Source organism: Corythoichthys intestinalis, chromosome 4, assembly GCF_030265065.1.
Source record: "Corythoichthys intestinalis isolate RoL2023-P3 chromosome 4, ASM3026506v1, whole genome shotgun sequence".
NCBI lineage: Eukaryota > Metazoa > Chordata > Actinopteri > Syngnathiformes > Syngnathidae > Corythoichthys > Corythoichthys intestinalis.
Window position 1 is genome coordinate 9,960,840 of NC_080398.1, and position 26,399 is coordinate 9,987,238.

Consider the following 26,399-nt stretch of genomic DNA (forward strand, 5'->3'; position numbering starts at 1 on the left):
TTGGCTTGATTCTTGGCAGGAGCATATCGATAACCTTCTGGGATACACAGTATCACGATATATCACTATTTCGATATTTTGTCACACCCCTATTTACTATAGTCCCATACACCAATGGATTTATAGCCGTGTAAAGAGTTTTATTAGTTTCGGTGAGAATAGGTTTTTTTTTTTTGTTCGTGAACTACATTTCCGCACAAACGCACATCGAGGTACCATTTAGCTTAACAAGGATAGGTATGAGAGTCATTTATTGAGTGCCCAAGAGCTTGCAAAAAAAAAAAAAAAAGCACATTTATCAAGGTTTCGTCAGCTGTGATTTGTGTATATCCATCAGCCTGACAGCACAGATATACAGTTGTGGTCAAAAGTTTACATACACTTTTGAAGAACATAATGTCATGGCTCTCTTGAGTTCCCAGTTATTTCTACAACTCTGAGTTTTCTCTGATAGAGTGATTGGAACAGATACTTCTTTGTCACAAAAAACATTCATGAAGTTTGGTTCTTTTATGACTTTATTATGGGTGAACAGAAAAAAGTGATCAAATCTGCTGGGTCAAAAATATACATAAAGCAGCGCTAATATTTGGTAACATGTCCCTTGGCCATTTTTACTTCAATTAGGCGCTTTTGGTAGCCATCCACAAGCTTCTGGCAAGCTTCTGGTTGAATCTTTGACCACTCTTCTTGACAGAATTGGTGCAGTTCAGTTAAATTTGATGGCTTTCTGACATGGACTTGTTTCTTCAGCATTGTCCACAAGTTCTCAATGGGCTTTAAGTCAAGACTTTGGGAAGGCCATTCGAAAACCTTAATTCTAGCCTGATTTAACCATTCCATTACCACTTTTGATGTGTGTTTGGGGTCATTGTCCTGTTGGAACACCCAACTGCGCCCAAGACCCAATCTTCGGGCTGATGACGTTAGGTTATCTTGAAGAATTTGAAGGTAATCCTCCTTCTTCATTATCCCATTTACTCTTTGTAAAGCACCAGGTCCATTGGCAGCAAAACAGCCCCACAGCATAATACTACCACCACCGTGCTTGACGGTAGGCATGGTGTACTTGGGGTTAAAGGCCTCACCTTTTGTCCTCCAAACATATTGCTGGGCATTGTGGCCAAACAGCTCGATTTTTGTTTCGTGTGACCAAAGAACTTTCCTCCAGAAGGTCTTATCTTTGTCCATGTGATCAGCAGCAAACTTCAGTCGAGCCTTAAGGTGCCGCTTTTGGAGCAAGGGCTTCCTTCTTGCACAGCAGCCTCTCAGTCCATGGAGATGCAAAACACGCTTGACTGTGGACACTGACACCTGTGTTCCAGCAGCTTCTAATTCTTGGCAGATCTGCTTTTTAGTGATTCTCGGTTGAATCTTCACCCTCCTGACCAATTTTCTCTCAGCAGCAGGCGATAGCTTGCGTTTTCTTCCTGATCATGGCAGTGACAAAACAGTGCCATGCACTTTATACTAACAAACAATTGTTTGCACTGTTGCTCTTGGGACCTGCAGCTGCTTTGAAATGGCTCCAAGTGACTTTCCTGACTTGTTCAAGTCAATGATTGTTCAAGTCAATAATCATTCACAAGAAATTGCTAATTGCTGTATGTATATTTTTGACCCAGCAGATTTGATCACTTTTTCTGTTAACCCATAATAAAGTCATAAAAGAACCAAACTTCATGAATGTTTTTTGTGACAAAGAAGTATCTGTTCCAATCACTCTATCGGAGAAAAATCAGAGTTGTAGAAATAACTGGAAACTCAAGAGAACCATGACATTATGTTCTTCACAAGTGTATGTACAGTGCCTTGCAAAAGTATTCGGCCCCCTTGAATCTTGCAACCTTTCGCCACATTTCAGGCTTCAAACATAAAGATATGAAATTTCATTTTTTTGTCAAGAATCAACAAGAAGTGGGACACAATCGTGAAGTGGAACAACATTTATTGGATAATTTAAACTTTTTTAACATATAAAAAACTGAAAATTGGGGCGTGCAATATTATTCGGCCCCTTTACTTTCAGTGCAGCAAACTCACTCCAGAAGTTCAGTGAGGATCTCTGAATGATCCAATGTTGTCCTAAATGACCGATGATGATAAATAGAATCCACCTGTGTGTAATCAAGTCTCCGTATAAATGCACCTGCTCTGTGATAGTCTCAGGGTTCTGTTTAAAGTGCAGAGAGCATTATGAAAACCAAGGAACACACCAGGCAGGTCCGAGATACTGTTGTGGAGAAGATTAAAGCCAGATTTGGATACAAAAAGATTTCCCAAGCTTTAAACATCTCAAGGAGCACTGTGCAAGCTCGGCCTGAACGATATATCGTTTAAACATCGCCATCGCGATGTGCGCATGTGCAATAGTCCCATCGCAAGGACGTGCGATAGTTTTTTAATTTCATTTTTTTTAATCCACAAACGTTTGTTTTGAGGAAGGAGAGGGAAAAAAAGCGCACAGCTTCTCTTTCCCTCCAGCAAGTCATCGGCTCCTCCCCCTCCCCCTGCAACAGCGGAGTGGAGGGAGGAGGGGCCGAACAGCAGAGCGGAGGGAGGAGGGCCCGTTCTCAAAGTGAAAGCAAGCAATCAACACGTTGGAGGAGCAAGGAAGACTGTATCCAAAAGGAGTTTTGGAAGTATTTTGGCAAGAACAAGACTATAAGGGACAAAAAACAGCCCCTCGACAGTGCCTCGCCATGGTTGCCTCAACAAGAAGTAATCTGTCAAACATGTGGGACCATTTAAAACGCAGGTATCTATGCATTCCTGCTACGAGTTCCCCATCAGAGGCTTTTTAGCACAGGTGGGAACATTGTTACGTGCCAACGTTCTTGTCTCAAGCCTGCTATAGTGGATAAACTAATAGTCTTGGCCAAAAACCTATGAGACCCAGTTGAGAATTGCTGAGCAAGGAAGGTGGACGATATGCAGACAAATACATAACACAGTTGAAGGAATGTCTTTTCTTCTTTTTATTCATGTGACAGCTATCAGGAAGGCAGGAAATTTGGGAGTTAAAATGATTCTGTTATTCATCACAGTTATTTGCAGTTATTCAGTTCAATTATTTACAAGTTCAATTGAGTTTGTTTCTTTTATATTTAAATTTATTGTAAACCGTATTTTTCAAATAACTATATATAGTACAGCTGCACATAAAGTTTTGATACTTAATATTTTTGTTGAAATATTTTTACAACTTTGTTGCCGTTTTGCAGTTTTATATTGTTATATTTTGTGTAAACAACTCAGGGGACTAATGCACTTGCACTTTTATTAGTCAGATTTAATATTTAAGTTCAAATATGTTGACAACTTTGTTGTTTAACTGAGGTTTTTATTTATTGTTATAGTTTGTGAACTCTTTTGTCATATTTAATATTTTTGTTCAAATATGTTGACAACTTTGTTGTTTTACTGAGGTTTTTATTTATTGTTATAGTTTGTGAACAACTCTTTTATTTGTCATATTTAATATTTTTGTTCAAATATGTTGACAACTTTGTTGTTATTTTACAGAAGTTTTTATTTATTGTTATATTTTGTCAAAAACTTAGGGGACTAATGCACCTGCTCTTTTATTTATCATTTAATGTATTTGCTGCTGTTGAAGTGTAAAATATTGTATTCAATAAATGATCTATTTTGTGCAGACATGACTTCCTGGATACCTTCATACAGAAATCTTCATCATTCACAAATTAAACGGTATTATATGAATACACTGTGGTCACGGTGTGTTATGTAAAGTATTTCCAAACAGCTATTCAAGTCATTTAGTGAAAATTTCTTTAAAAAAGATAGATCTTTTTTTTTTTAATATCGCAATATAATATCGCAATATATTGCAAACCTAAAAAAAATCGCAACAATAGTTTTTTCCAATATCGTTCAGGCCTAGTGCAAGCCATCATATTGAAATGGAAGGAGCATCAGACCACTGCAAATCTACCAAGACCCGGCCGTCCTTCCAAACTTTCTTCTCAAATAAGGAGAAAACTGATCAGAGATGCAGCCAAGAGGCCCATGATCACTGTGGATGAACTGCAGAGATCTACAGTTGAGGTGGGAGAGTCTGTCCATAGGACAACAATCAGTCGTACACTGCACAAATCTGGCCTTTATGGAAGAGTGGCAAGAAGAAAGCCATTTCTCAAAGATATCCATAAAAAGTCTCGTTTAAAGTTTGCCACAAGCCACCTAGGAGACACACCAAACATGTGGAAGAAGGTGCTCTGGTCAGATGAAACCAAAATTGAACTTTTTGGCCACAATGCAAAACGATATGTTTGGCGTAAAAGCAACACAGCTCATCACCCTGAACACACCATCCCCACTGTCAAACATGGTGGTGGCAGCATCATGGTTTGGGCCTGCTTTTCTTCAGCAGGGACAGGGAAGATGGTTAAAATTGACGGGAAGATGGATGCAGCCAAATACAGGAACATTCTGGAAGAAAACCTGTTGGTATCTGCACAAGACCTGAGACTGGGACGGAGATTTATCTTCCAACAGGACAATGATCCAAAACATAAAGCCAAATCTACAATGGAATGGTTCAAAAATAAACGTATCCAGGTGTTAGAATGGCCAAGTCAAAGTCCAGACCTGAATCCAATCGAGAATCTGTGGAAAGAGCTGAAGACTGCTGTTCACAAACACTCTCCATCCAACCTGACTGAGCTCGAGCTGTTTTGCAAGGAAGAATGGGCAAGAATGTCAGTCTCTCGATGTGCAAAACTGATAGAAACATACCCCAAGTGACTTGCAGCTGTAATTGGAGCAAAAAGTGGCGCTACAAAGTATTAACGCAAGGGGGCCGAATAATATTGCACGCCCCACTTTTCAGTTTTTTATTTGTTAAAAAAGTTTAAATTATCCAATAAATTTTGTTCCACTTCACGATTGTGTCCCACTTGTTGTTGATTCTTGACAAAAAATTAAAATTTTATATCTTTATGTTTGAAGCCTGAAATGTGGCGAAAGGTTGCAAGGTTCAAGGGGGCCGAATACTTTTGCAAGGCACTGTAAACTTTTGACCACAACTGTAAGTATGCCTGCCCCTCTGCTATTGGATGCGTTGTTGATGTAAGCAAGGTGGCGCTTTGAAAATAGAGCCAGGCTGTATTTTGGGCACAGCCTGTCGGCATAAATTCATTCAAACTTGCCGTTCCGCCCAAGACGGCCATCCACTTTTGCTGAGAAGTCTGCTCCCACATACACAATGAATGGGTTGCCTCTGAACCCTTCACAAGGTTGCCACTAGTTTGAAACAGCCTTTACCCATTCACTCCTCGGGGCCGTTCCCCAGAGAAGAAACATTTTTTCTCTTGATTCCACCTTTGACGAGAGGCGAGGCCCAGGCTGGTTTGTCTGTAATTGGACTTTCTAAAAGGATTATTTTCTGTCTTTTTGTTCTCATTTAATTTGACACTTTGTTCCATGTTTTATTTATTATTCCTATTATTGTTTGTTATGCTTTGTGTTGTCTTGTTACAAAATGTGCACCTTCCACTGTTCTATAGAATATACCTGCTCTAGAAGATACCTGCTGTAGAGAATTTTGGCTCTGTGGTTGCAGTGAATTATTTCAATGTTTCTCTATATTCATCAGCTACTCCACTAGGGAGAGTTACACTGTACATTTGATGTCAAACATGCATATTAAAATGCATGATAAAATACACGCTGGTAGGATATTCAGGTTGTTTTACTGTTGTGCATTATAGTTATTCTTGGGTTTTGTGATTAATTCAGATATCCAAATGGAAAGCTGGTTTCCAACAAAGCTAATTTATCATCATCATCAACCAAAATACCTTCAGTTTCAAAATTGTAATTTCTGCAAACACTGTGTACATTGCACTGTGAGCTGCGTACTTCAGCTCATAAAAGTTTGCTAAATATTCCCATTCTGTGAAAATATATTTTAGTTTTAACAAGCATTCTCTATTGCCATATAGTGATTAGATATCAGGTGAGCTCGTGGTTTTAGAAACTGCTCCCAGTCAAAAACTGATGCACTGTGCTCAATTGTGAACAGGAGAGTGAGGGTTATTTTTCTTTTGCCAAAAGATTGGCATGTATAATAAAATAATCATCGTACCAATGCATTCTGGCAGAGGTTTGTCCCAGTGACCAGCTGGTTGGCAGGTGAGCACGGAGGAACCAAACAGATAATATCCAGGGTTGCAGTCGTAGAACACCACACTGCCAAATGTAAAGTTGCCGTGCTCAATCTTGCTTTCACGGATAGAATTGGCAGGGATGCCAGGGTCTGTGCAGTTCACCACTGTATGGAAAATCAAAAAAAAAAAGTTGTAGTTTATATTTTGAATTAAATTAATTGAGATAATCCAAAGAGGAAGCTGACAACAAAGTCAAATTGAGCAAAGTGAATGCGATGCATAAAAAGAGCCTAATAAGGTTGTGGTTTGTGATTTTATAAAAGATAATACGAAATATTTGGAATGTGTCCTTAAAATTAAATATGCACAAAAAGGTAGGTTAAAACAAAATGTAACCCATGAAAACAAATCATTAAATCATCTTGAAATTCATCGAATAATACCTTTTTATGTTGATACTTAAATATCTAATGTTATCACTGTTTTATTTCAACTAAGCTTGACTTACAAAGACAGAACACCGATTAAACCTTCTTAATTTGAGACTCTTAGTCACCTTTTTTTGATGCCTTATTTGAACAGACTCACCATATTCCATGAGTAAAATTAAAATAGAAACGACATGACCTGAGATTTTTTTTTTTTTCCAAAAACGGTGACAACTGGGTCTGAGCTATATTAAGTGCAGTCAGTAATAGGAGCAGCAGACATTTGTTCCTTAAAACAAAAGAACTAAATGGATCAACTGCCAAAAATTTACAAGCATGCATTTTCATAGAAATAAATCTTCAAAACAACACTGCTGACAATTTTTTTAGACCACTGAAAGAGGATGAGGGTGAAATTAAGTTCAGCTCAACATCAAATTACATCAATAATGCAAATGCTTTGCAATGCTGGCTGAGTGAATTATTATTACTACTTAAAGACATATTTCGACAAAGTAAGGCAGAATGACAAATGAATATGATTTAATTTTTTGTTTACCAGGTTTGTGTATATTTTACACTCATAACCTTTCTTTAAATTTTTATTTTCTTACATCTGTCAGCCAAATTCATTATAGTACTGTAATTTCCCGAATATAACGCACACTTTTTTCCCCCAAAATCAACTTGTAAAATCATGGTGCGCATTATAAACGGGTACAGGGATGGAGACAAAAATATAAATATATTATATATACAGTGGGGAGAACAAGTATTTGATACACTGCCAATGGGTTTTCCCATTGGCAGTGTATCAAATACTTGTTCTCCCCACTGTGTGTGTATATAAAAAAAAAAAAAAAAAAAATATATATATATATATATATATATATATATATATATTTTTTTTTTTATTATTGACACGGCCATGTTGTGTTGAAGAAACGTATGCGGCGATCCGTTGCCGACCATTACGGTACGTGACATCACATGTAGTTTCGGTCATGGCGAGCTAGGGAAGGAGTCGGAGGCGAAGTATCAAACAACGGCACTAATCTATGAGGGGCCTTACAAGACATTTTTCATTCTGGCCCTCTCACACACATACATTCTCCTTTCACATACATATATATTCACTCTCACACACATACATTCTCCTCTCACATGCATACATTCTCCTTTCACATCCATACATTTTTACTTTCACATTCATACGTTTTCACTCTCACATTCATACATTTTCACTCTCACATTCATACATTTTTACTTTCACATTCATACATTTTCACTCTCACATTCATACATTTTCACTCTCACATTCATACATTTTTACTTTCACATTCATACATTTTTACTTTCACATTCATACATTTTTACTTTCACATTTATACATTTTCACTCTCACATTTATACATTTTCACTCTCACATTCATACATTTTTACTTTTACATTTATACATTTTCAATCTCACATTCATACATTTTTACTTTCACATTTATACATTTTTACTTTCACGTTTATTTTTCAAAGTACTTTTATTTTGAAATAATACATCAGAATTTTATCAGAGTACTTTAGTTCAATACTTGGGGTAGTCTAGTATACCCCAGAAGTGGAACCGTCCCAGGATATCAACCAGATTTTTTAAAATCAATTTTTGAAATCGGGCGAAATGACAGCAAAAATGGGCAATTTTCAAAGTACTTTTATGTTGAAATGATACATCAGAATTTTATCAGAGTAGTTCGAGTCTTAGGGTCGTCTAGTATACCTCAGAAGTGGACCCGTCCCGGGATATCAGCGAGATATTTTTAAATTAAAATTTGAAATAAGGGTAAATGACAGAAATAACTAGCAATTTTCCAAGTAGTATTACTCGGAATTCCTAAATTATTTTTTTTATATCATAATACTTTAGTTTGGGTCTCGGGGTGCTCGAGTGCCTCTCTCAAGTGGACCCGTTCTTGGATGGCTTCCCGTTTTTTATTTATTCATATTTATTTATTTTTATTTTTTTTTCAATAAAGGGGCTAGCGCTGTGAAGAACCCGGGGGACTTGCGCTGTGAAGCCACCGCGTTCCATTATGAAGCCAGCGCGTTGCAGTACCATAATGCACACAATGCAAACAATGATCCAAATGAGGGGCGGCTAGCTTGACTTCGCTTTTACGAGTGGAGGGTGGCTTAACCGCAGTAGTCTGGGAGCGGGTTATATTAGCTCCCGCTTGGACAGTTGAAGAGGTTCGAGTTTTGCTCGGTCTAAAAATGTCTCTCATTTCACTTTCGACTGCGTCATAATTAGCACTGTTGGGTGCAGTTGATTGTGTCCTTTGCCGCCGCTCGAGACAGGAAGCCAAAGAAGTTAGTTTCTGGGGTCGACAAAATGTTTTGCAAAAGTCCAACTGCTTGCCGAAGTGATTGTGCGTCCTCTTCCTTGTTATTTTATGAACAGTAACCCGCGTCAGGTTCTCAGCCAATCAGAGCTTACCATTCAGAGCTAGCCAATCAGAGCTGGCTTCCGTTTCAACTAGACTCCTTCCGTTTTCACTATACTTTCACTCATACATACATACATTCTCCTCTCACGTTCATACATACTTTCCTCACATACATATATATTCACTCTTATACACATATATTTTATTTATACAAACATACATTTCACAGACTAAAAATGTGTGAATGTGAGAGTAAACATGTATGAATATAAGAGTGAAAATGTATAAACGTGAGAGAGAAAATGTATAAACGTGAAAGTAAAAATGTATAAATGTGAAAGTAAAAATGTATGAATGTAAGAGTGAAAATGTATAAATGTAAAAGTAAAAATGTATGAATGTGAGAGTGAAAATGTATAAATGTGAAAGTAAAAATGTGTGAATGTGACAGTGAAAATGTATAAATGTAAAAGTAAAAATGTATGAATACGAGAGTGAAAATGTATAAATGTGAAAGTAAAAATGTATAAATGTGAAAGTAAAAATGAATGAATGTGAGAGTGAAAATGTATGCATGTGAGAGTGAAAATGTATGAATGTGAGAGTGAAAATGTATAAATGTGAAAGTAAAAATGTATGAATGTGAGAGTGAAAATGTATAAATGTGAAAGTAAAAATGTATGAATGTGAGAGTGAAAATGTATGAATGTGAGAGTGAAAATGTATGAATGTGAGAGTGAAAATGTATGAATGTGAAAGTAAAAATGTATGGATGTGAAAGGAGAATGTGTGCATGTGAGAGGAGAATGTACGTGTGTGAGAGTGAATATATATGTATGTGAAAGGAGAATGTATGTGTGTGAGAGGGCCAGATTGAAAAATGTCTTGTACGGCCCCTCATACTAATCCGCATTGCTTTATTGACATTTAGGCTGCAACAAAATACGGTAGCAATGTCTGTCTCACATGCAACCCGCGGAACATAACTATCTTTCCGGCTGTTCCCTCGACAAAATACCTTCCCCCGGGAACTATACAACATGCCAACATAAGTTCCGCCGGTGAATTCTGATATAACCCGTTACACGGTAATACTTCACTCTGATTGGTAGAATGATTTCGTCTGTGTTAAATTCTGCTTTTTTCACTCTTCATAAAGCACATAATTGAGTTTCTTGAGCTCATTTGAGTCAGTGTTTATTGCAGCTCTGCAACTCGGACCGTAACAAATGTAACACAACACAGACTTTCTGTGGCCGTCAACTATATCTGTCCCTCGGGAAACTCAAACCCAAATACCAACTCTTGTAAGTCTACAGCGGACATGGCCAAAGTCCGGCCCGGGGGCCAAATGCGGCCCGTGGTCAAATTTCGTCCGGCCCCCAGCCTCTGTCATAAAATCAATAATAATAATAATAATAATTAATAAATTGGTCAGCAGTACTGCTACCAGCATATGAAGTATCTTACACACGAAATGCTGCTCCTCATTTACCCACGAAAAGGCAGCAGCACTCTAAGCAACATTCGCCCGTGTGACCCTTTACTCCCAATTTTCTAAAATGGCGACAATCAACAAAAAAAGAAAGTTGACTGCGACGGCTGGCGCTTCAAGGATAGGTGGAAATTGGACTATTTCTTCACTAAAATACGCAACAACTGTCTGCAGTCGCTGTTTTTAAAGAGTTAAATGTGAGGCGATATTACCGAACAAGACACGCTGACATGTACGACAAGATTACAGGGAAGATGCGAAGCGATTAGCGAGAAATTGAAGCAAGTTGAAGCTAGTTTAATTTCACAGCAGCAGTATTTTGCAAGAGCCCGAGAGTCGAAAGAGAACGCCGCAAAGGCTGGATAAACTGCCAAACGATTCCGTGGAATTGAGATTCCGTGGAACTGAGATTGTTGAAATGTATTAATTTAAAAAAATAATAAAGCATATGTGACACACAGAATGGCTTGCTAAAATTTGCTTAAATATATTGTTCTACATAAAGGACGTCAGCCAAGGTTGGCCCCCCACATTTTTACCACACCAAATTTGGCCCTCTTTGCAAAAAGTTTGGACACCCCTGGTCTACAGCGATGCGTGCTTCCAGTTTTCCGACTTTAAGCCTCACTTTTATTTTACCGTATCTATCCATGGAAGAAACATTTATTCATCATGATGAAACGAGCAAGTTATACAGCACCCTTTAAAAGAAAAGCCACATCTGTTTACTTTTCTCCTGGATTCTGGTAAGTTGGAGAAGTTGTCAAATCATATTATTACGTACATATTGTCAGTTTACGGTAATGTTTTGAACTACCAATGTGCTATGCTTGTGCTGTGTTTTACTAGTCAATAAAATGACATTTCTGTATCTGTATACGAGCTCTGTTTTCTTGTATTCTTCTATTCATTGGTGCTAAAATTCGGGTGCCCGTTATAAACTGGTACAATAATTTCCCCTAGATTTTACAAGTAAATTTGGGGTGCGCGTTATACACGGGTGCGCCTTATATCATAACTTTATTGGAATTGATTTTGGGAAACACTTCCGCCAAGCGGTATAGTTTGGTCTACTTCAAAATTGTATATTCCATCCATCCATCATCTTCAGCTTGCTTGGGGCCGGGTTGCGGGGGCAGGAGCTTTAACAGGAAAGCCAAGACTTCACTCTCCCCAGCCACTTCAACCAGCTCCTTCGGCGGGATCCCAAGGCGTTCCCAGGCCAGTCGAGAGACATATGTCTCTCCAGTTTGTCCTGGGTCGTACCCAGTGGCCCCCGCCGGTGGGACATGCCTGGATCACCTCTTCAGGGAGGCGTCCAGAAGGCATCCGAACCAGATCACTGAGCCACCTCAGCCGGCTCCTCTCGACCCAGAGTAGCAGCTCTACGCTGAGTCCCTCCCGGATGACCGAGCTTCTCACCCGATCACTAAGGGAAAGCCCGAACTGTTCCATCCCTGTTCGATGGTGTCAGAGTTTGGTCCGCAATGCTGGCAAGAAGTCGAATTCGTTCCCAGTAAGAGTTGGACACCGCCAAGGCTGCCCTTTGCCTCCGATTCAGTTAATAATTTTTATGGACAGAATTTTTAGGCATGGCCGAAGCGTTGAGGTCTGGAGACCTCACGATTGCACCTCTGCTTTTTGCAGATGATGTGGTGCTGTTGGCTTCATCAAGCCATGACTTCCAACTTTTACTGGAGCAGTTCGCAGTCGAGTGTGAAGAGGTTGGGATTAAGATAAGCACCTCCAAATCCGAGACCATGGTCCTCAGTCCAAAAGTGTGGAGTGCCCTCTCCGGGTCGGGGATAAGATCCTGCCCCAAGTGGAGGAGTACAAGTATCTTGGGGCCGTGTTCACGAGTGAGAGTAGGAGGGAGCAGGTGATCGACAGGCGCATTAGTGCAGATGCTGCACCGGTCCGTACTAGTGAAGAAGGAGCTGAGCCGAAAGACGAAGCTCTCGATTTACCAATTGGTCTACGTTCCTACCCTCACCTATGGTCACAAGCTGTGGACCGTGACCGAAAGATCCCGGATACAAGCGGCCGAAATGAGTTTCCTCCACAGGACCAATTGAATATTATGTTTCCATTATAAATTCTAGTGTATATGAGTTATCTGGTTCATTCAAAACACTCGGCAAGAGAGAGAAAATACCCTAGAGTTAAATATCAGTATTTGAATTCCCATGTGCACCAAAATAATCACAGTTGCACCTGCATGGTTTCATGAAAATCGTCATACTTGGATGCTCTCTCACTTGATAAGGGCAATATTCATAAACTGTACAAATTTGGCTGATGTGTACCCTTCTGTTATTCAATATCTAAGGGGAATATGCTAAATGTTGTAATAATGATTTGTATAAACATTCGCATTCCTAAGCTGTATTGTAGTCTACCTAATTCCTCAGAGCTGCACTTTTACTTGTGTATTGTAACAAAAACAGTTATTATTCATGGGCTGATGCTAAAAGTGTCACCTCTACATGTTGCAGGCTGCTGGCTCCACTGACGGTTAGCTTGACACTGGGCTGATGAAGGACCCTCTAGGCTATAGCCTTTGTTGCAGGAGAAGCGCACCACATCGTTGTAGTTGTAGCCATCGCCGCTGGTGCGCCCGTAAATGGGGCTGCCGGGGTGGCCACACGTGACAGCTATTGTTGACACATACCATCCAGGGACAGGAAAGGAAAATGGAGAAAAAGACAGGGTAGAGAGAGGAGGGGTGATGGAGAAAGATTGCATGAGGTTGAGAGCAACTTAATAAAAGGCGATTGCGGGTGCGCGTTCATCAATACTGTCCTAAAAGAACACTATTACCATAAAATAGCATTCTCCGCACAGCAGGGGAATCAAAGATCATTATTTGATGCCTTTGTGTGGGAAAGTAAAAAGCGTCTTTAAATTAGTCAATAGGTGAGAATCATCTTATGGAAATTAAAATGACACTCTTACATAAAAAAAGCTATAAGTAAAATACAATATTTCCCAAAGATATATTTGTCAGGAACTATGTCATTTCATGCGTTTGTTTTACATTGAAAGGTTGTGTCTTGTCAGTCATACGCCTAGGTTGTTTCGAAATAAAGTGCCTGTGACACGAAAAAGCATGATTATTTCATAATACACGCGGTATTTTATGCTCCTGAATGAAATGGACCACTTGGATGTGTGTGGAAGCGATCGCTATATTTATTTAGTTTTTTGAATTCCGCGCCATGAAAATAAGTGACTTCCGGCAACAGTCTCAAGTTGAGAAAGAGGGCGCTGTGACGTGTACGGAGGAAGGAGTCCTCTTCACTATACAGCCATACTGTTGTATGAGAAGGACTAAGGATTCAGCTGATTTTGCGGATTAATACGTTTATTTTTCGCATCACGCCAGCCAAACGCCTGCAGAAAAATCTTGATGTATGAGGGACAGGCGTGTGCGCCTTTTTGACATTGGCCAAAACAAGCCCTACTCCTGTGGGACCATGGGATTTACGAGGAAGTGAGTAAACATCTTGTTTTGTATTATTTCAAGTACTGGGATCATTTTAATACGGAGGTGGCTTGCATTTTGTGGCTGACAAGCTCCTTGTCCCCTTGGCCGACAACCGGCGGCTTGTCGCACATCCCCCTGCCGGGCGAGCACTATACACGGCTTTTGCACTCTTGGTGTGCCCGGTGTTCTGTCAAATTTTCCGACCGATCAGAAATTGCAACTTTGCGTTAAAAATAGCCGCGAATACAGCGATTACAAAGTAAACACTACAAACTTTAAATAAAGGACTACTTACGTTTGATCATTGATAGGCATGTAAAAAGCTCTCCTCATGCACATTAGCTGCACGTTAGCTGCACAACAACTGCAGCCGCCCTCCTCCGGGGAACGAGCTGTAAATTGCTCTCTGCCGGGCGGTTTGCCGATCGTCGACGACAATCGACAACCCAGTCGTCATGTCAAATGATCCGGGCTAGTTATGTGTGATTTTCCGCTACGAAGACTTTTAAACATCACTCGGTTCGGGTTAGCATGTCGGCTAGCTGTCACACCTCTTGGTTTGTTTACATTCTCCGAAGCCGGGGAAGGGAAATGACATAAGCCCGATTTAGGTGTCATAAAATATCATTCGGGAGGTGCGACAGTAAAGGTGAAGTCGACAGTTTTGATCATTATGGAGTAATTTTGCCATGTCGTCCTGACTAAGTGCATTTTTATTATTTCATATTCCATTTAGCACATAACTGTTATTTGTCATGACCATGCCATTTATTTAGCAATTGGGGAAAAATACTTGGATAAAAAGAATATCCCGTAAAAATATTGAAGTAGAGAGACAGAAACAATGACATTTGCAGCTCTCTTCATCGCGTTTTCCTCGTTGTGAATAATTCCCCCTCGACGGGCTGACTGGTCCTTCTCAAGCCATTTATTTAGTTATTGGGGAAAAATACTTGGATAAAAAGAATATCCTGTAAAAATATTGGAGTAGAGAGACTGAAACAAAGACATTTTGCGGCTCTCTTCGTCGCGTTTTTCTCGTTGTGAGTAATTCCCCCTCAATGGGCTGCATACTAAATCAGATGAAATCGTGACTCCGCTGACATCATCCACCTGTTGGGGACGCTAGAGCCCTTTAATGGTAGGCGTGGCTAACCGGCAGATTAAAAGACTAATTTCTCATCATCTTTGCTTTGCTAAATTGTTGTAGATGGTCGAATTGTCTCAAAATATGATTCTAATTCACAATAAAATCCTATTTAAGACTTTTTTTTCTCCTGTTGTAAGCACTTTAAAGTATATACCGTAGCTAAATTCTTTAAACTGAAGTACAGTCATGATTATCTATTGCTCTTATTTGTTGCTGCAGGAAAACACAATGATAACAAAACAATGGACACATGCGATTAAAAAATGAAGTCGTTTCTGGTCTACCAAAATGAGTAGAATTTAAGCACTTACAGATACACACTGGGAGTGTTCCAGACCAGTTGTGGTCCTGCTGGCAAATCCGGACTGATGAACCAATAAGTCTAAATCCAGAGTTGCACTGGTAAACCACAGTGTCTCGATAACCAAAGTTCTCTCCGATCACCTGCCCATTCACAATGAGTTCAGGAATGCCACAATGACCAGCTGGAGGAAGAAGATGAGGGGAAAAAAATCTATATAAAGTGACTCAGATAGGACTGTAACAAAAAATTATACATCGTGCAAATAAATTGACACCATCCATTAAATAAAGCACGATGTAAACACATTTGCAGTAACTACATATACTGAAAATGTAAAGTTATTATCACGATCCCAAAGGGAACACAGAGTTGAAGGACATGTTTCTTTAAATGGTTTAGAACTGTGCTCAACAAAATTATTAGGTTACCATGTTGAGTTTCCACATGCTATCCAGAACTACAGCACACTGGACATATTTCTAAATCGTTTACTACCATCAGCCACAAGCATTTGGCAAGTGAACCAATAAACAGTCATCCATTGGTTCCCCAGCTGTTTCTATCTCATTCTGGCCAACGATAAAGCCCCAGCTGCTTTTGGCCCAAAATGTGACTTTGGTTTTGAAGTTTGTGAGAACATTTGGCCTGGATTAAACTACAAGACAAATTTGGTCGCACATGATGGCGCTATGTCAGACTACTGCCTCAATTCTTGCAATGTCTCAGTCTGAGGACTGGTAACATTACTCAACATATGATTGTATCTGCTTCTTTACACATTACTGGGCTACTCAAGCGTGGCAAAGAGGCAAGACAAGAAAAAGTGTCAACGATACTGAATATACAGTACATACTTATGTCAGAGCTGCACCAACAAGAGTTACAAGGGATTATATCCTAGTTTGATTGTGGCAGTACTTTGTGTTGGTTATAAAAGAACTAAAAGAATATAAAATGTTTGTGGTGTAGTCCCACAAATGCTCCATAAACGACTCTTTTGGGATGAACATTCTTCAAGAAGAGGTTGAAGCAATACCTAGTTACTTATAATACGGCTAGAACACAGGCAACATACAGTGGTATGAAAAAGTATGTGAACCTTTTGGAATTTCTCACATTTCTGCATAAAATCACCATCAAATGTGATCTTATTTTGGTCAAAAACACAAAGATGAAAAAACTGTCTCCTTTAATAAAACCCACCCAGACATTTATAGGTTTTCATCATTTTAATGAGGATAGCATGCAAACAATGACAGAAGGGGGAAAATAAGTAAGTGAACCCTTTGCCTAAGGAGACAAAGAGCAAATGAAACCATTTTTTACCATACAATTTAAGTTCAGGTGTGTGCCCAATCACTGATGAGTGGTTTAAAGCTGCCCTGCCCACTATAAATCACACATCTGGTAAGAATTGTCTTGATGAGAAGCATTGCCTGATGTGCATAATGTCTCGGTCAAAAGAGCTGTTTGAAGTCCTACGATCAAGGGTTGGTGATTTGTATAAAGCTGGGAAAAGATACAAAACCATCTCTAAATGTCTGGTTGTTCATCAACCTACTGTCAGAGAAGTTGTCTGCATATGCAGAGTTTGGAACTGTTGCTTCTCTCCCAAGGAGTGGCCGTCCACCAAAGATGATGCCAAGAGTTCAGCCCAGAATACGCAAAGAGGTAAAAAAGAACCCTAGAGTGTCTGCTAAAGACTTACGGAAATCACTGGCACAGTCCAATATCTCTGTGCACACGTCAACTACATGTAAAACTTTGGCCAAGAATCGTGTTCATGCGAAGACTCCACAGAGGAAGCCACTGCTGTCTAAATAAACATTGCTGCTTGTTTAATGTTCACAAAAAGGCAATTGGGCACTCCACAGAAGTTTTAGCAAAATATTTTGTGGACTGATCAAACCAAAGTTGAATTGTTTGGGAGTAACACACAACGTCACGTGTGGAGGAAAAATGGAACAGCTCATCAACATTAACACCTCATCCCCACCGTGAAGCATGGTGGAGGGAGAATCATGATTTGGAGCTGTTTTGCTACCTCAGGGCCTGGACAACTTGCAATCATTAATGGAAGAATGAATTCAGAGGTTTATCAGGATGTTTTGCAGGAAAACCTGAGGCCGTCTGTCAGACAGTTGAAGCTAAGAAGAGGATGGATGCTGCAACAAGACAATGATCCGAAACACAGAAGTAAATCAACTTCAGAATGATTTCAGAAGAACAAAATACAGGTTCTTGAGTGGCCAAGTCCGGACTTGAACCCCATTGAGATGCTGTTGCATGACCTAAAGACAGCGATTCATGCCAGACATCCCATGAATCTGACTGAACTACATCAGTTTTGTCGAGAGGAATGGGCCAAGATTAGTCCTGATCAATGTGCCAGACTGATCTGCAGCTACAGGAAGTGTCTGGTTGAAGTTATTGCTACAAATGGGGGGCCCAGAAAATAATAAATGTGATGGTTCACTTACTTATTTTTCCATCTTCTGTCATTGTTTGCATACTACCCTCATTAAAATATGAAAACCTATAAATGTTTAGGTGGTTTTAGTTAATGCAGATTCTATTTTTTCATCTGTGGGAAAGATCACAATTGACGCTGACTTTATGCAGAAATGTGAGAAATTCCAAAAGGTTCACATACTTATTCATACCACTGTAATCATATGTAACTAGCTACAGAGAAAACAGTAGAATGTTGTTTAGAGGTTTTGCAAGTCCACCAGTTTTTTTTTTTTTTTTTTTTAAATTTGTTGTTGTTCCACTCATCTCTCTTTTGTGAGCATGAATAACTTTTACAGTGACGACGGAGAGGCAAGGTTACAGTACACGCAATCCATTACAGTCATGTAGTTTGATGTAGTTTGATGAAAAGTCATGCCACACCAAAAATATATCAGAATATCAAACAAGCTAAAAAAAAATCAAATTGCTTCTACACAACATTGTTAATCATGGGTTATTCACACGAGAACGAGTTTTCTTGTTTCTGACCAAATACTTTGGTATCACAAGCTACAAAATCCTTTTCTATAGCAAATCAGACCGATATTGGGGCTAATATTTTACCTAGGCACTGAGTTTCTGTACCACTCCAAAGTCCGGACAGGAGACACTCTCTAACAGTTGATCCTGTTAAAACATAGCCAAGGTTGCAGCTGAAAATGGCTGATGCGCCAAAGGTAGTCTGAGTCCCAATTTTCTTTCCATTAGGCGGAATGGGCAGGTCGCCACATGAAACAACTGCAAGACATAAAATGAAAGATAGAAAGGACATGGGGTGATTAAATACCAAAAGGATGCAAGGCTGGGTTTTACATGGATGACATTAGTGTTGACACCTGACTTAATTTCACATGAAAAAAATATGATTAAGGTCCTTATTGTAATGGGATCTGAGCACATAACGACTTGGCATCCCATCTGCAGTGGATATGTCGTGTTCAGTTTTTTTTCCCTGGGTTTGTGAACTTGGACAGCCATGTATTACAGTTTCGATTACTGGTAAACAACCAAATATAAGCCTCCTAAAATATTATATCTTTTGGGCAAAAAGCAATATTAACAATAACGTGAACATTGTGTTCCGGTGTGTATTTCGCTTGTATTACAGTGTCGTACAACTGGCTTTCCTGAAAATTAGAGTGGAGGACACTAATCAGGCTTGTTTGATAAAAAAGAATAATTAATCATATCACCATAATGTTCGTACAGTATCTGTATTAGTATATGTAACAATAGGTATACGCCCTTCTCCAAATTGCTTATCAATGATGCGTTGGCTGAGGATTTACCAAGATGATTTGCGGCTGTGTTGAGTAGTTTCGGCAAGTGCTTTAAACAGGAAATTTGGAGTCAAGTACAAAGAGCCAATCGATACACGCACTAATGCAATGCACTCGTATGTATTCGGTTCAAACCCCCCCCAAAAATACGCCAACATTTAATTGGATGCTGCTGCACTGTAAAATACAAACTATGGTGGGTGAAGTCTGGTTTGTATTTCTGTATTGTGTTTTGCCACAATTAGGTTATTGTTGTGCTGTTGCAATCCATGCAAACAGTAACACAATAACTTCTGAGAAAACGGAAGGAATTGAGACGTTTCCTTCCCGTTCCAGATCCAAAGAGTAAGAAGGAATTTACAGCAATTTTACCAGTTGTCATCCTAGACACGCGTATCCAGTAGTCCAGGAAGCGTAATGATTGTGTTTTCCACATGTATCAATATTTTCCTGTTCTCTTTTGCAATCTATTCAGCTATTTTTTATTTCACACAACATAAAAGCTATGGCATAAAATATTAAAAAAGGACAAAAAAAAAAACCTTCTTTCTAATCTCCTTTCACATATAGTACATATATGTAAGCCAGGCTTTGGCTCTGATTTGAAAACTACTGTACAAAATTGAGTGTCTGAGCTGTTGATTAAGTAGAATAACACATTGATTCTCAAAGGCTCGTAATAATAATAAAAGAAAAATCTATGAAACAGAAGCCAAGCGAGACGCTTGAAGTAGGGTGGATGTTAATTTACAAACCTATTCATTCCATTATACAAAAACTCAGCGTGCAGTGTGGGAGCCTTGCACTTGCATGCATTTTCTGATGAAGGTTGTACTTTTCTTTCTTCTATCCTCCTATTAAGTTATACAGTACATTTTCTGTAAAAGGAAAACAAAACAAAACAAAAAAAACTATTTCTCACTTCTGCATCGAGGCCTTTCATTTCTCCAACTCCAAACCCCATTTGCCAGGCACTGAATGTGAGCAGGGCCAACACGGAAGTATCCCGGGTTGCAAGTAAAGATGATCTTGGAACCATATTCATAAGAGGACCCATTGACGATACTCCACTTCCCATGGTCAAGCGAAAAGGAGCTGAGGCTCGGACACATCATAACTGTGGCAAAACCATCCAAAATAGAAAGAAAAGACCATGAATATTCATATTTATACCATTCATGTTACATAAGGAAAGATTTCAATCTTAAACTTGCTCCCCACTAGTAAACTTCTTAAAATTCACTGTTACTGGTTCTTAGTATCTCCCTGCCTCTTCCTCCAGCTGTGTTGATACTCACGGATGCATCCGGGTATCTTGTTGTGGTTGCTCCAGGTACCGTCTGGCTGACAGACTGTTGTTGTTAGCTCTTTGGAGGAAAGCCGGTAACCACTGTTGCAAAAGTAGGTCACCCGTGTGCCGACGGAGTAATCAGCAGCGAGAACACCTCCGTTGACTGGCGCACTGGGCACGCCACATGAAACAGCTGCAGGAAGCAAGAAGACATTTGTTGAATGATGTCTATTACACAGACGAGATGGATTCTGTGGAGATGAAACTGTCTGGAATACGATTCAATATCTTATGCGGCACAGTGGAAGACGGTGGTAAAAAAGTCCGTCTCACAGTTCAAGGGTTAAAGCCCGGGCTCTGGCTTTCTTGTGCGGTGTTTGCATGTTCTCCCGATGCCTTCGTGGGTACTCCGGTTTCGTTCTACATCCCAAAAAGATATATGGTAGGCTGACTAAAGACTACAAATTGTACCTTGGTATGAATGTATGCGTGAATGGTTGTTTGTTTTGTTGTGACTGGCAATGGGCTGGCAACCAATTCAGGGTGTACCCCTACTGCTCGTAGCTGGCTGGAATAGGTTAACAGTTTAGTTTCCAAGGTTTTTGATATCATGTTTTTGAAAAGAGCAGTCCCATATTTTCCATAATCTTTTTTATTTTTATTATTATTGTTATTATTATTTTTTTTTGCAGCCTTTCAAGAACAAATAACTCGAACAGAAAACCTCCCACAGTTATGAGTCAATGCCCCGGCCGAGCTTGAATCCAGACTACGATGACGACTGCACTTAAACTAGATGCAAATCTAAGGTTTCAAAGTGTTTATCAGACGAATGGGACGAGGAAAACTGCATGCAAGGGAAACCCACATCTGCTGAACTACACTGAATGGGAAGAATTATGCAAACAAGCGGATAATAAAATGGAGCAGCAATTGTGACTGAATACTGAGAGACATCAAAAGGTACATCTGCCAATATGGCCTACAGCCACAACATTGCCCTTCACGACCCCAAAGAGAATCAATCAACATCCATTTGACTTCTGCTTGCTCACAATTCAACACATACTGATTACAAGGCTGAAAAGTGTTCTTCATGCCAATTTGGGGATAGGGCTTGCAATTCCGCCAAATTAAATTCTGTTACAAGATCAAAGGACATGGAGTATTTTAGGTCAGTGTGCCTACTACATAATAAAAAAACAAAACAAAATAAAAATAAAATTACTTTCATTAAAATAATTCATATACATTACTTGTACCTTCATTGATATACACACCATATCATACAAACAAAAATAGAATATGAAGAACAAAAGCAATGGCACTACAAATTCATCTCCCGCATCCAGAATAAAGCAGATGGACAATATCGGCAATAATATATCTGCCTCATTTGCTCCTGTTTGAGTTCATGTGTTTTGGACAAGCTGTGAGCAATTATTATGCTATTGGAATACATCCCAGGTGTGAAGTGTTTTCACTCAAAATAAAGCCCAACAAATGCATGCTCAAAAATGACTACAGTGATTCAGTCACAGGGCTGGACTGACCCCAGTCTCAGCCAGTAGCCATTCCACAAAAAGAGTTCCATTCACACTATACTGGTTGCATACCGACACTCTACTTATGCATAGTATCAGAGGATTCAATTCACTTTCATCCATTATTCATTGCATATTTTCTTCAGTATTCACATTCTGTCAAAAGCTCAGTTACTTGGAATATGATTTTTTTCCCCCACACAGGATATATTACATATGTTACATATCTGTAAATATCTAATTCATTGGGTGATGGCTATTCCTCATCTACTGCTGTTTGTTGCAACGTGAGTGTGCATCTGTACTTCAGCATGCGCTCATGCACATATAAATGAGACATTCTCATGTGAGCATCAAACGACCCAATTACAGTAGTTAAATGGACAAAATAAAAGCGGTAGTGGACTCTGCATCCTAAAGGCCAGTTAGTCAAAGTAATATGAAGAGGTGGAAAGTGTCAGAAAATGGGTGGATTGATTCTTGTTTCCTTTCCAGCACACATCACTGGCTGACAGTTAAATAAATAAACCTATTAAGCCCTGAGATTTTTCAGTGCAAGTGTTGTATAGGGTGAAAAAAATAATAAGTATGGAGTAGGAAATAAACGGTTGCCTTTGTTAAATAAACTCACCTTGACAGGCAGGAACTGGTGCGTCCCAAGTGTAGTAGCCATAGGTGGTCTTCTTGCATACAGCTGTGCCCTTTCCTATCAGCTTGTATCCCCTGTCACAGGCCCAGCGCACTGTGCTGTTAACATGACCCCCAGTTTGGCTGACCACAAAACCATGCTGTGGAGAGTCAGGGGTACTGCAGTACATTGCTAAGGTAAATTGAAAAGTCAAATGAGATTGGGTTGGGGAATGAAAAGGCAAAGAAGAGGAGAGAATAAATTAAAGGAGAAAAAAATAGAGGAGTAGGGAAAAAAAAGAAAGACAAATGAGAAATAAATAATCATAAATATTACTTTGCTTTTAAATAGCTTTACACGAATGTTAACACTGGTTTGTGTACAGTTTAAGGCCAATCAAGTAAGAGTTTTTTTTTTTTTTTAAATCAAAAAAACAAAATTTATCTTACTGACTTTCTTTTATTGTAACAGTCGTGTATTAAATATAATGGAGAGAGCATGAAAAATGAATATCTTTTGTGGTGCATCTCAAATGGATGATTCCCAATTGCTGAGCACCACCTGCGTTATTAAACAGACAATTACGAATTTAAAGCCTTTTGAAATGGAGTGCAAAACAACATGCAAGCCTCCCTGTGACTATCTTATTTTTACTCATTGCTTAGATTGTAAGAATAATGGCTGTGGCTCTCATTACTCTCTCTGAAATTGCTATCTATTTGAATGTTAACTAGTAACATACTACCGTTAATTTATATCTCCAAACGACAAGATAATGTGACAAACCCAATTTCAATGAAGTTGGAACGTAATGTGTGTTAAATGTAAATACGATAAAAATACAATGATTCACATGGTGCAGTTCGTTTCTTACCTTCGCTCAACTGAATATACCAAAAATAAAATAACAAACATTTAATGTTCAAACTGATGATTATGACGATGAGGATTATTACACCATGTAACACATATTTTGTTCCCTGGTTCGAAGTGGTATTCCCTAATTTTTTTTGTCTCATTGACATATAAAAACTAAAGATACACCGATACCAGTATCTGTGTGTGTGTGTGTGTGGGGGGGGGGGGCATCCAGCACAAAAATGGTGGTATCGGTATCGACGAGTACTAACAAATAGGGTGCCGATACCATTTACCGGTCCAGTATTATAACACTTGACTGTAGCCTTCTTTCTCCTGGCGCTCACTACACTGTGGTTTGTGATCACACGTGATCAACTTTGCATGCCAAGCAGCTATCGCTATTGACCAGCTACAGACCAATGAGAGGGGGCCAATGGCCGCTCTTAACCAATGCAGGCAGCTTTTTCATATGGAGATACAAAACATACACAAACTGAAACTAGGAGAGGAAAATGTCAGCGGTCTGGAAATATTTCAGCATAGATTCTCTGAGTACAATGGCTGCATGCAAGATTTGCGGCCTTAAAGGTTCGAGAGGTGGAGTTACATCGGCCAGCTTTAATACCTCGAACATGATAAAACATTTGAAAAAAACGTGAACGAACACAAAGAGTTTGAGGCTGCAACAGCAGGACCGCTATCCAGAGGAAGGGGGCTGGATCATAGCAACAATTCCTGGTCAGTTCACTTAGACTACTTTACTTTTATTGTGTTTTTCCGAAAGAAATGCTGCATTCATTTGCGACCTGTTTCAAAAGTAGGGTTGCCACCTTTCAGAAATAGAAATAAGGGACGCCGCCCTCGCCACCAAAGCCGTACAGGCTACTTAAAAAAAAGGGACATCCCCAAAACTCCTGAAATGCAAAGAAATATATCTATTTACATATATTCTGTATTGGTTCAATACGGAACGCAACTTTTGATTCCCAATTCGGAATGAATTCTTATTTCAAAGGACGGGTAGCAAGCCTATTCAAAAATGCGGTAGAAGTAAGCAAGCTAAGCGGCTAAGTGTTTTTTTGGTGCAGAGAGTCTCACTAGTGCACTGTTTGCATTTGTGAGTAGCTATAGATGGAGTTGAGTTATGTTGCTGCTGGTGAACAAAGAGGGAGGCTAATAGAGAGACAGGGTGCTGTGGTCAATTATCATTATTTATAATTTCATGAAAGTTGCACTGTTTGGCCTTTGAGAGCCAAAACTCAGGGTTTAAAAAAAGTCAATTCAGTTCATTCATTGTATTTTTACTTTCTTACTGTTGGGTTAGTAGTATACATGTTTTAATTTCCCGAATTTAGCACTGTTTTGGCCTTGGAGAGCCAAAGGTGTATATATATATATATATATATATATATATATATATATATATATACGTATATATATACATATATACATATATATATATATATATACATATACATATATATATATATATATATATATACGTATATATATACATATATACATATATATATATATATATACATATACATATATATATATATATATATATATAAATATATATATATTAGAGCTGTCAAACGATTAAAACTTTTAATCGAGTTACTTACAGCTTATAAATTAATTAATCGTAATTAATCGCAATTCAAACCATCTATAAAATATGCCATATTTTTCTGTAAATTATTGTTGGAACGGAAAGATAAGACACAAGATGGATATATACATTCAACATACGGTACATTAGTACTGTATTTGTTTATTATAACCAGGGGTGCACATAAGTGGTTCGCATGCGCGCATGCGTACTGGACGAAGACAAACGCGCTGGCCCTCAACGGCTTCCATACGCTTTTGCGTACCGATGGCTGACCACTGTATTTGCAGCGGACATGAGAAAATCACTTCTCAAAATGTCAAAGAGGCAGGCCCCACTGAGTAATTATTTCCGTGTTTCCCCACCCCCGTCAAAAGACAGACAGATGACAGAGACGTCACCGAAGCTACCGAAAAAAAGGACTTTTGCTGAAAAGTGGCATCAGGAGGTACCATGACTAGAAGCAAATGATGCTCGCATGGAAATGTGGTACAAAATTTGCCGTGAGAATCCCAATGTCGCTGATAAGAGCAGCGCATATTATGTAGGGTCAAAGAATTTCAGCCATCCAAACTTTGAAAAGCACGAAAAAAAACCAGCATGTGGCAATTAAGCAAACTATCGATGTCAGACAGGACCCCACTCGCCCTATGGACAAGTGGCGGAATAAAGTTGAAGAACAGCGCCATGCACTGACAAACGTGTTTTTGCTCGCATTTCACAAAGCTAAACATGCACATTCAATGAGCTCTTATGAGGAGGACATCCCACTTTTACAAAGGCTTGGAGTTAATGTGGGAGCCGCATAATGCCCTTTATTTTGAATTAGTGCTTTTATGTTTATTTCTTTACATTTCACTTCAAAGTAATGGCAATTTTGTTGTGCCAGTTGACGTTAATCAAGCATTAATTGTTAATATAATTAATTAAAGGTAATTGGCTCTAAGTAAAGCTTGTCATAATTTTATCGCATCAGGCGGGTCGGCTCTCAAGCTCAATGAGGACCAAGTCACATCTTCAGGTCCTCCTCTGAGAACCTGGGCAAAAAAAATATGTGCACCCCTGATTATAACAATAAATCAACAAGATGGCATTAACATTATTAACATTCTGTTAAAGCGATCCATGCATAGAAAGACTTGTAGTTCTTAAAAGATAAATGTTAGTACAAGTTATAGAAATTTTATATTAAAACCCTCTTAATTTTTTTTGTTTTAATAAAATTTGTAA

General features: G+C 39.0%; 1 protein-coding gene across 4 annotated transcripts in view; it reads right to left on the reverse strand.

Moving 5' to 3' along the window:
• Window positions 1-26,399, reverse strand: part of LOC130915132 (CUB and sushi domain-containing protein 3-like) — a 386,272-nt gene that overhangs the window by 94,031 nt on the left and 265,842 nt on the right. For all 4 annotated transcript variants that reach the window (XM_057834920.1, XM_057834921.1, XM_057834919.1 and 1 more), the window contains exons 49-55: window positions 22,697-22,885; window positions 20,529-20,714; window positions 20,153-20,347; window positions 18,515-18,688; window positions 15,444-15,617; window positions 12,976-13,149; window positions 6,113-6,298 (exon numbers count right to left, since the gene is read on the reverse strand). In XM_057834920.1, the coding sequence (XP_057690903.1) occupies window positions 6,113-6,298; window positions 12,976-13,149; window positions 15,444-15,617; window positions 18,515-18,688; window positions 20,153-20,347; window positions 20,529-20,714; window positions 22,697-22,885 (1,278 nt within the window). The remainder of the gene's footprint in view (window positions 1-6,112; window positions 6,299-12,975; window positions 13,150-15,443; window positions 15,618-18,514; window positions 18,689-20,152; window positions 20,348-20,528; window positions 20,715-22,696; window positions 22,886-26,399) is intronic.